Source organism: Cyprinodon variegatus, unplaced genomic scaffold (assembly GCF_000732505.1).
Source record: "Cyprinodon variegatus isolate N-32 unplaced genomic scaffold, C_variegatus-1.0 Scaffold1277, whole genome shotgun sequence".
Classification (NCBI taxonomy): domain Eukaryota; kingdom Metazoa; phylum Chordata; class Actinopteri; order Cyprinodontiformes; family Cyprinodontidae; genus Cyprinodon; species Cyprinodon variegatus.
In genome coordinates, this window is record NW_015151730.1 from 51151 (window position 1) to 62442 (window position 11292).

Here is an 11292-nt window from a genome sequence, read left to right on the forward strand (position 1 = left end):
TTCTACTCAAACACATCCTAATATTTAATCTCTTAATACAATAACCTGACGTTCCTACTGTATATCTTTCCTGTTATTAAGTTGACTGGTTCAGGTCTCCTGGAGGCTCCCGTTGTCTCCCACCATGAGTTTGTCTCTGCCTCCCAACATGTCTCATCAGATTTTAAAGGTAATGTGGTTCACCTTTTATACAGCAACAAAATTAAGAAGTATGAAACATCTAACATAATTTTTTGATACCTTTTTAGATCTAAGTTCGAAGAATCCTCCTGATAAAGATGCTGCAGCTCTGATGAGGGAGCTTCTAACCATTCAGACCAACATGGAACAATTCCAGCAGAGCAGAAAGCAGCTTCGGTGAAAATGACAAAAATCCATCTCTTGTTTGTATCGTTGTAACGCTTGTGTGTGCAGAGAATGATTTCTGACTGTATTGATTAGGGCATGGCGGAAGCTGAGGGACGTGTTGGATAGTTGGCTGCAGACGAGTGCAGAGGATGAACAAGTGGAAAAAAGGGCAGTTTTTGAGGAGCTGCAGGAGGTACGGAGAGAATGACTAGCATCATTAATAAACCAGATCTAGTTCATATATGTGCGTATCAGGCTGCTGATTTGTTGAAGCGGAAATGAAAACTTCCTCATTGATTTTGAAAAGAGCTGATGAACTAGACATATGGAGATATAAGAGGAGAAAACTTGCAGCTCAATCACTAAAAGCATCATTTAAAGCAAAGCAGGTTTATCTGTTGAGAGTATAAACAAATTAATTGGCTGCAAGATTTTAAATAAGCTTTGGATCTTTGAGTGATCTTATTTCTTTTTAACATTGTAGTATGAAGATTTTGTGATATATAGCATTGTTTGAAAAATCTTATATGTTCTTTAGATTATAGTTCCATTGAGTCCAAATTGGTACTGATCTCCAACATTGCAATTTGGAGACAAAAAACAAACAATAAGTGATTTGTTCTGATTTAAAATTTAGGTATTTCTGGCCCATAAACTTGTTGATACTTTAGATAAGGTCTTTAGCTGATGCATAGAGATGGATATCATTATAAACTGCATATCATACTTATTACTACTAACAACTATTTGGTTATTTTGCATTCACAGCTGGAGAAGCACATACAGGAATTGTCAACCGAGCTGGAAAAGCAGAAACCAACAATCTTGCTGCACGTGGAGAGAATCCAATATTTGCAGTCTGTCCTCCACAGCTCGGGAGTTTACCCTCTGCATTAAAAGCCAAAAGACATCACCTCATGACACAAGCTTTACATAACCATTCTGCTCAGTGTTTTCACTGATTTTCCTTATATAAAAACCACAGGTGCTGAGCTGAATATGTTTAGCTGATCCACATTTTGTTCATGTTTTATAATTTCTTAAAAGAAGTGGTTGTTGGTGGATGTTAAGAAGTTCTTTCTTGGCCATTATATTAAAAATAAAGTAAAGCTGCGGTTTACTNATCTCAAGATCAACTTCTGCCTCCATCAGCTTTCATGACCTCCAGCACACAGAAATCTGTAATCGTCTTCTACTCAAACACATCCTAATATTTCATCTCTTAATACAATATTCTGACGTTCCTAGTGTATATCTTTCCTGTTATTAAGTTGACTGGTTCAGGTCTCCTGGAGGCTCCCGTCGTCTCCCACCATGAGTTTGTCTCTGCCTCTCAACATGTCTCATCAGATTTGAAAGGTAATGTGGTTCACCTTTTATACAGCAACAAAATTAAGAAGTATGAAACAGCTAATATCAGAAGACATAATTTTTTGATGCCTTTTTAGATCTCAGTTCGAAGAATCCTCCTGATAAAGATGCTGCAGCTCTGATGAGGGAGCTTCTAAGCATTCAGACCAACATGGAACAATTCCAGCAGAGCAGAAAGCAGCTTCGGTGAAAATGACAAAAATCCATCTCTTTTTTGTATCGTTGTAACGCTTGTGTATGCAGGGACTGATTTCTAACTGTGTATTGATTAGGGCATGGCGGAAGCTGAGGGACGTGTTGGATAGTTGGCTGCAGACGAGTGCAGAGGATGAACAAGTGGAAAAAAGGGCAGTTTGTGAGGAGCTGCAGGAGGTACTGAGAGAATGACTAACATCATTAATAAACCAGATCTAGTTCATATATGTGCGTATCAGGCTGCTGATTTGTTGAAGCGGAAATTAAAACTTCCTCATTGATTTTGAAAAGAGCTGATGAACTAGACATATGGAGATATAAGAGAAGAAAACTTGCAGCTTGATCACTAAAAGTATAATTTAAAGCAAAGCAGGTTTATCTGTTGAGAGTATAAACAAATTAATTGGCTGCAGGATTTTAAATAAGCTTTTGATCTTTGAGTGATCTTATTTCTTTTTATTCTTTTTAACATTGTAGTATGAAGATTTTGTGATATATAGCATCATTTGAAAAATCTTCTATGTTCTTTAGATTATAGTTCCATTGAGTCCAAATTGGTACTGATCTCCAACGTTGCAATTTGAAGACAAAAAATAAACAAAGAGTGATTTTTTTCTGATTTAAGCTCGAGGTATTTCTGGCCCATGAACTTGTTGATACTTTAGATACTGATTTATCTAAAGTATGAATACTGATCTGGTTCTTTTGCATTCACAGCTGGAGAAGCACATACAGGAATTGTCAACTGAGCTGGACAAACAGAAACCAACAATCTTGCTGCACGTGGAGAGAATCCAATATTTGCAGTCTGTCCTCCACAGCTCGGGAATTTACCCTCTGCATTAAAAGCCAAAAGACATCACCTCATGACACAAGATTTATATAACCATTCTGCTCAGTGTTTTCACTGATTTTCCTTATATAAAAACCACAGGTGCTGAGCTGAATATGTTTAGCTGATCCACATTTTGTTCATGTTTTATAATTTCTTAAAAGAAATGGTTGTTTGTGGATGTTAAGAAGTTCTTTCTTGGCAATTATATTAAAAATAAAGTAAAGCTGCGGTTTACTGTTTAATTTCTGATTGGTTGGATGTGGCTCTGCTTATGACAGATGGTGTTAAAATATTTTCCATATGTGTGCAAGAGGTGACTGTTTTCAGAGGAACGGACCTTACGCAATAGATTTTCTCTTCTTTCTTAGCAGTGGCTCTGATTTATTTTATTTTTTTACCTCTTTAAATCGGTGCAGAGAAACTCCTGCTTTTTGAGCTCAGAAAGTGTCTTTTGACGAGGTAGATATCTCTCAGCTTTTGATCTACTGCCTAAAATGAGAGGAGCGTTCCACGTTTTAGTCTTTGTCTTCTTTGCCTTTGCATGTTTCATCAGGGGTAAGTACTTTCACTGCATTTTCCGATGAAACATCAAAGATGTTCTTTAGTTGGTTAAAAATTGCACTTATGTCTGGGACAATTTATTGATTGATCGATTGATTGACTTAATTTATCTCAGTGGAGAAATTTACTCATTACATCAGCTCAAATAGTCAAAAAGTGCCTAAGGAAGAAAAAGGTGTATAGGATATATAAAGTGATTCCACATATGATGGCATTTTTATTTATATATATATATATATATATATAGTAGGATTATTATACAGGGTTATTGCGCAGGGTGTTTACATGAGTATTTATGTAGATGGATATTTAAATATATAATTATTGCACTGGGTGTCAAATATACAGAAACAGTTATTACACAGCACATCAAATAGTAATTGCACTTTATACATTGCACAAGTTTTTATTGTTGTGGTGTCGTATTGTAGAGTCTGGTGGCAGCAGGGACGATTGACCTGCGCTAGAGCTCCTTTTTACAAACGGTGTAAAAGTCTTTCACTAAAGGAGCTGCTCAGCTCCTCTACAGTCTAATGCAGAGGGTGAGAGGTGTTGTCCATGATGGACAGCACCCTCCTCTCCTATCCAGTTTCTATGTCATACCCCTGGATGTTCACAGGGGAGTGAGGTGGGGGTCTTCTCCTGAAGTCGATCACCATCTCTTTGGTCTCACTGGTGTTAAGACACAGGTGGTGCTTCTCACACCGATCCACAAAGTTTATGATGACCGATCGATACTCCAGCCCGTTCCACTCAGAAACACAGCCTAAAATGGCCGACTCATCAGTCATTTAACAGTAATGTTTCCTTTAGAGATTACTAAATGGTTAATAAACCATCCAATAAGTAAGCTACGGTATTAAGAAATGAAAACTTGTAGATTTAAAACTGTTCAAAAAGTATAATTCCCCCATTTTAAATCACAAATTACTATTGTTTTTGTTAGCTGAGTCCAATTTCATTGGCCATCAATTAACCCCTTTTCTGTAAGACGGGACCACTAACCTGTCGACAGTATGAAGTAGGCAAAAAGACGTAGGCTAGTGACACATTATGTTCCCACCGGAGAAACAAAGTCACTGTCATCTATCAATTGATTTAGATCAAATTAGTTTTTACGATTTACCTAAAAGAAAGAGGCAAAAAGAGCCAGCTCACATTTACCAAAAACATAACACAAAAAACAATAGTAAAGATCAACAAGACTGTACTGATCAGAGCAAATGGTAACTTTTTGAAGGTGTGTTTCTTGCTGTATTTTACCTAAAAACTAAAGAAATATATTCCAACAGACATTATTGGTGGTGTTAGAGAGAAGGTCTGTGGCTGCTTTGTTGCTTCAGGACCTGAAAAACCTTCTGCTCTCAACCCGAAAATAGGGTTAGGGTTAAAATTCAGTCATCAGTTTTGATCTTAAGCTAAAATGTGCTTGGATTTTAGTGCAGGATAACAACCCAAAGCACCATCCACAAGGGTCCTGTGGTTAATTAGTAGAGCAGTCAGACCACATCTACTGATGCTGTTGTTTTACACTTGACTCCCTTCCTTGGCATTTACTTTGTCTTTTCCTTTGCTATGCACCCTACTTCCTGTTTAGATGCAAATAAGTAACCACTTTTTTAATCAAATATAATTTGAAAGAAAGATATTTTAAATGCTGGGGAAACCTGCAGTGGACAAAAATTCATGGTAAGTGTTATAGTTGAGGAAAAACCAGTTATGAGGTCTTAAACAAAGTCGGTTCTGATAATTGGACCAAGTTTGATTGTTTGGCCTGAACCATTTAGGTTTGACAAATTAGTAGAAACAGAACCTGCAACGTGCCAAATACTTACTCTCTGCGCTATTTTAATTTCAACAAAAACTGTTGGGAGTTAATGGTTCATTTTTTTTAAAGGCACTGTATTAAAATACTTCTTATTGGTCAATCGTTCCTATCCAGAGACAAAGGTGACCAGTTATTTTTTTAAAAATCATGTTATTTCATTGGCTTGCTGGTGTGGATATTTTAAATAATTGTTCATATGACAGCGAAGAAGATGCGCTGGTGCACCATCTCAGATCCTGAACACAGGAAGTGTGCAGAGCTGGCCAAAGCTCTGGTGGCAGTGTTGCCACCGGCTGCAGTAGCAGCTTTTGCCAGACTGTCGTGCGTACAAGCATCCAGCACGGCGGACTGCATCGATAAAATCAAGGTGAGTCATGAGGTGAAGATGATGATGATGATGATGATTGAAAGAAACCTCTTACTGCTTCCTCTAAAATAGGTTAAAGGTATTTCTGAAACTTTTTTTTTTAAGTAAATTGAATTACCTATTGAAAAAAACTGAGTTTTGCTCCTTGATTTCAGGCTAACCGTGCAGATATAGTGGCATTGGATGCAGGAGAGGTTTATTCTGCTGTGAAGCAGTTTGATCTTGTTGCTATTGCTAAGGAGGTCTACAATGATGGTAGGGTTTGTTTACCCTCCTAACATGTTCTATAGCGTCCACTTTCTCTGACTGAGGTCTAAAAAGTTTGGTTATTTGCTGGACTTTCTACAGGTAGCTGCATCCTATCTGTTGCTGTGGTAACAAACAGGAGCTTAGACATACGGTCACTGCAAGGCCTCAGGAGCTGTCATAGCGGGGCTCAATGGACCACAGGATGGAGCCTCCCACTCGGGTTTCTACTATCCAGGAACTATCTAAGCTGGAGCAAAGAGAATCCTCTCAGCCTGGGTGAGGATAGAACTTCATGGTTCTCATGATGGGGTTCCTCTGCAGTTTGGAAACATCTATTCATCCACATCTCCACTCATTCATGTGTTGATCTGGTAGTCTTTCATTCCATCCATATGCACATTTATTCATTTGACTCAATTCATCTGTTATTCATTCATCCATATAATAATCATCCAACTGCTGATTTTTTTTTATTCATTCAACGAAGGGAATCTGAAATTTAAAATTAGGACATTTTGATTTGAAACAGAGAAGAAACACATTTTTAAGGTTCTGATCAGACTTGTATTTTCTTTTTGTCTCTCTGTTAGATGTTGGTTCTTTTTTCAGAGCTAGCTGTGTTCCTGGAGCTGCCACTATGGCGCCACATCTGTGCACTTTGTGTCAAGGCCAAAGGTCCTATGTACGCCAGAAGAATTACTTTTGTGAGACATCACACAATGAGCCCTTCTACAACAACCAGGGAGCCCTCAGGTCAGCCACAACAAGAGAGAGCCCCTACAACCCAGCACATTACAATTTAACATAAAAATAGAGCCTTAGACATATTAGGTTTTTGTTTCTTTGTTGGATTAGTACAGATGTCTCCGGAGAGGTGCAGGTGATGTTGCTTTTGTGGACCATTTATCTCTGGAAAGTATTGATGGTAAGCTCTATAACGTTTTTATCTTTTTTATTTCCCATACATATTCTTGAAGTTAAAAGACCTTTGTACAACTTTTGGAAAGCTGGGGAGTTAGAGAATAAAGAAAAAATAGCAAAGGACAAATACTAAGAAATATGTTAGAAAATATTAGTAGAAACTGTTTCAGAAACTTTTTCATGAAGTTCTGCACCTGAACAGAACATAAAAAAAGAAAATTACACAGGAAAATGTGTACTAAAGTGACATAAAATGCTTAATTGTCTGTTCTTATATGGCACTTTTTTTAAGTCAGGGAATTTGACCAAAACGCTTCACATGACACACAGTCAATCACCCATTGATGCAGGAACTAAAACCCTAATGGTGACAAGCTACACTGTAGCCACAGCTGCCATGGTGCTCACTGACAGAAACGAGGCGCCAGCAGGCCTCCTGACCACCATTAGCAGGTAGTCCAGGTGAGGTGTCTTGCCCAAGGACACAATGACATTTGAAGCCAGAGGTTCGAACTTACAACCCTTCAGTTGCAGGGCAAACTCCTGCATCCAGCACCACTGTTGTCTGGCAGGGAAAGAAAAAGTTGGACAAACTAATAAAGATGCATCAGAATTTTTTTTCTACTTATTTATTGATCCTTTTAGGCCCATATTTTCTTTTCTTACTATCAAATTTTTTCTCCCAGAGGAGGAGGTAATTACTTTGAACTTTCTTTTGTTCTGTTATCCTAGCACTGTTTGCTGATCACCAGTTTATAATAAGTGTAAAGCTACAGCTTTTGGTGAACGTCTACTTTCCACTATTTTACTTTGTAAGATGGGAGAACATTAATTTTAAAACCCACAGACTTGTTTTGCTCTAAATTCCTCTGAGACACGCCTCGTAACTACTGTGTCCTCTTTTGGCTAAAATAATTTGGGAGACACTCTGCTTGGAGTGTGCCCTACTACCCACTTTCAAATATGAGATACTTGAAAGGTTTTATTTCAAAATGTCTGTTTGACCCCAGTGGAACCTTCCTATTGTTATGGAGTTCAGTCTGATCCATGGTAGAAACCATGGATGGATCTTATGATTGTAACTCTGTAGAAAATTGGTGACCTCTACCAATCATTCCCCTCAGCGTCCGTTCTGATATGAAGCGTCACTACAACCGTGTGGCTTAGATGCTGTCGCTCCTGTAGATACTTCCACTTTGTTACAAGAATATTAAAAGTTGGAATATTAAGTAAAGAAGTTTTCACAACACAACTTTTGCATTGCTGGCATATCAAATGTTCAAAAAGCATGTCTAGGTTTGCGCTTTAGATACAACCAAGGCCATGGAAGTAACTGGAAAACCTGAGTAATATACCTTGGAGATGTCAGTGTATCCTTTGGTATATAGTGCACAAAACCCTTTTAGCCATTTTCTTTTTAGATGTTTTTACCTTAATAAACTTAGTACTGTTTAGAGAAGACTAATCGGAGCACACTGATGCAAACAGAGCCCAGATATCTAGAGTTTTGGGTGGTGGTGGCAGCAGGGGGATATGTTATTTGTTTCTGACAGTCCAGATAAGTTTACACACCATAAGAATCTCTCCATCGTCTGGCATTGTAGAAAAATGGCTCCATTGTTGCCTCAATGTAGAAATTTTGGCATGTAAGTTTGCTCATTATTTTAAGAAACACTAAAAAGACAGGGGAACCAAAACATCAATTTGCAAGTTTTTAAAGCCATAACAAGGCTTTGGTTTGGCCCATTCTATAAGCCTTGAACTCAAACCCTACTCCAGACATTTTCTGGATGGGAAGCGAAAAGTCTTCAAACTTGGAAAACAAAGCCCAGTGGTTTGTTTTTTAACTTTGTTTGAATGACTATGACCTGGATGATTTAGAATTTTCACCAGCTAAAAAAACACAAAAACACAAAAACTGTGATATTTGAGTTTCAGATTTGGTACCCATGAATTTGTGCGACCTGCTCATTAGAAAACGAATTGCATATTGATGAAGGTTCCTTCCTGGAAAAAAACTTGCAAACGCAAATCACTTTGTGTGTCTTAAGTTTTTTTGTTTCATGGCTGCTTTGTTAGAGAGTGAGCAGGACAATTTCCGGTTACTGTGTCCTGATGGCACGCAGGCCCCTCTGAGCCACTACAGAAACTGTAACCTCGGCCGTGGTCCAGGAGGAGGAATGGTCACCAGACGCAATTTTCGCAAAGTTGTCCGAAAATTTGTCTCAACTATGCAGGTAAATATATTAATGTGTTTTCACTATTTTGCTCTGAAACACTTGTCATTTTGTCCTCCAGTCTTCTGTTAAACTTTAGCAACACTTTGAGGTAATTTTTAAGTTAAATTCTTCAGATGCAGTTTGGTCGACAAGGAAAAGAGAGGCAGCGCTTCCAACTTTTCAACTCATCTCTTTCCGGGGAGTCAGACCTCCTCTTACGAGATGTGACAGACAAACTGGTTGTTCTGCCGGATGACATGGACGTTAGCCAGATGATGGGGCTGGATTATGTTTCACTCCTTAAAGGCCTCGGCCATGAAGGTGCCTCCTATCAGTCCAAACCTTTCAAAAGTAAACAGAATTTAGCTGTATTACCAACCATATGTGAATTCGTAGTTTGTGTTAACAGGAAGCTCCCTGCAGGACAGTGTTGTGCGGTGGTGCTGCATCAGCCATGCAGAGCAGAAGAAATGCGAGCAGTGGGCTCTAAGCATAAAGTCCGACCCATTGGTGTGTGTGAGGGCTTCATCAATGCAGGACTGTATTGAAAAAATCAAGGTAGGCCATGAAAACCCCACAGTACAGAGACTTTTATTGGACTATTAGATGCAGTTTCTAAAAGAGCTCATATGTTTACCTCAGAGGGACGAAGTGGACGCAGCCTCGCTGGATGCAACACACACATTCATCGCAGGAAAATGCGGCCTTGTTCCAGTTGTCACAGAGTACTATGGTAAGACAGCAACTTTTCATTTTTCACTTCAACCCCCCTAAAGAAAATTTCCACCGCTTGTTTGCAAACAGATGGTGCTTAGAAGTGTTGGTTGGATAAAGACCATAGAGTCGTCTGATTCACAGCTTGCCTTGGTGCTTAATTAAAGGGCTTTTTCCTCTGTTTAAGGACTCTGGACTGCATTAGATCACTCAGTTTAAAACTCAATAATATATAGACTGATCAAACCTGAACTTGATTATTTTACCTTATAAAATAAAATTTGATTCTAAAAAAAATAAATTTTAAGTATTAAAAAAAGATTAAAAAGTTTCTACTATTTTGCATTTGGACCACCATTGTTTGAGAGGAGATTGAAAAAAACGGTAGCAATTAAAGTGTTGATAGCTAGACTTAATTATTGCAGTTTTATTGGTTGTTGCCCTGGGATGGGCAGGGTAAACAGTTCAGGGTGTCTCTGCAGGGACCCTCAGGTATAAACAATGTATGGATGAATAACTACTGAGTGCGTAAAACCTTCATATTAGAGCCATCACCAGATCCACCTCCTTTCTGCCAAGCAAGCATCCATGCACTTTTGTTCCTTTGTAGAGGAGAATTCATCTGTCTAGATGTGTTAGATTATATCAAAATGGTGTTTATTTGCAGAGTTCCAAAGTTTTACATTGCTCTAAAAAAAGCTCTTGTTGCATACATATATCATGCCGTTTTTTTTGTCTTGTTTATTTTTGGAATGTCCGGTGTCCTTGAATGTTTTCAGGTATGGCAGTAATGCAGTCGTCTTATTGTAGCTATGGTGTTTATACATGAATTATATGTTGTATTTTCCCAGGAACTGAATGTGTCCCTGCTGAAGGATCGACTCACCTGGAGACAGATGGTATGATGAAGACAAACATCATCTCAATAACCTGTTTGTATCTGCTGATATGAATCCAACCTTCACACCATCTGCCCCACTTCAGTGTTTCCCTCAGTTGTGGGCGTAGCCTTAGCGAAGCTTTCCAGCAGGAACGTCTTCATGGGGAATCTAGGAGGCCGCCGCTCCTGTCATGGACACATGTACAGCCCTGCAGGCTGGCTGCTGCCGTACAGACATGCATTAAGCCTGGAGCACAACAGCAGTACTACCTGTGATCCAAACCAAGGCATCTCTTCTTTGCCCTCAGTTTTCTTAACTTTCCTTCTCATTCCTGTCGCTACTTCTTATTTCACTTTAATTACATTTTTTGATGTTTTTTTGTTTTTACAATTCCATTTACTGTAGTCTGCTGCTTTTTGTTTATATAGTGTATAATACGGTGTTTTGGAAAGGCTGCCTCCCTGGATCTGAGGGGAACCTCTGCAAAGTGTGCATGGGAGGCACAGGCGAGGCGACGACCAAACGCTGCACCGACAACCATAATGAGCGTTACTATGGAAACATGGGTGCCTTAAGGTACGTGGGTGTCTTAATGAAGTACATTTCTAACCAGTTTTAACCCTTATATGATGTTAAGGGTCAATTTGACCCATTTCAGTTTTTGTGTTGATGAAAGTACTGGTTATCTTTTTTTCTTCTTCATGAAATTTGGTGACTTTTCCTCATCTGGGGTCATGAACATGTATGTACTCTGATGTGTAGTGGAGTGTCTGTGCAGAGTATGTATACAAATATGATGTTAT

At 38.7% G+C, this 11292-nt stretch overlaps 2 protein-coding genes across 2 annotated transcripts in view; both read left to right on the forward strand.

Moving 5' to 3' along the window:
- The window catches only part of sfi1 (SFI1 centrin binding protein), a 14765-nt gene extending 11788 nt beyond the window's left edge, over positions 1–2977 (forward strand). The window contains exons 19-23 of the mRNA XM_015401950.1: positions 1454–1529; positions 1620–1707; positions 1797–1905; positions 1992–2091; positions 2632–2977. Of these exons, the coding sequence (XP_015257436.1) occupies positions 1454–1529; positions 1620–1707; positions 1797–1905; positions 1992–2091; positions 2632–2760 (502 nt within the window). The 3' untranslated portion in view covers positions 2761–2977. The remainder of the gene's footprint in view (positions 1–1453; positions 1530–1619; positions 1708–1796; positions 1906–1991; positions 2092–2631) is intronic.
- Positions 2978–4746: 1769 nt separating this feature from the next.
- Positions 4747–11292, forward strand: part of LOC107102579 (serotransferrin-1-like) — a 10454-nt gene continuing 3908 nt past the window's right edge. Inside the window, exons 1-12 of the mRNA XM_015401943.1 lie at positions 4747–5505; positions 5661–5760; positions 5854–6030; positions 6345–6507; positions 6615–6679; positions 8755–8912; positions 9029–9215; positions 9304–9452; positions 9537–9627; positions 10460–10507; positions 10593–10775; positions 10918–11065. Of these exons, the coding sequence (XP_015257429.1) occupies positions 5335–5505; positions 5661–5760; positions 5854–6030; positions 6345–6507; positions 6615–6679; positions 8755–8912; positions 9029–9215; positions 9304–9452; positions 9537–9627; positions 10460–10507; positions 10593–10775; positions 10918–11065 (1640 nt within the window). The 5' untranslated portion in view covers positions 4747–5334. The remainder of the gene's footprint in view (positions 5506–5660; positions 5761–5853; positions 6031–6344; positions 6508–6614; positions 6680–8754; positions 8913–9028; positions 9216–9303; positions 9453–9536; positions 9628–10459; positions 10508–10592; positions 10776–10917; positions 11066–11292) is intronic.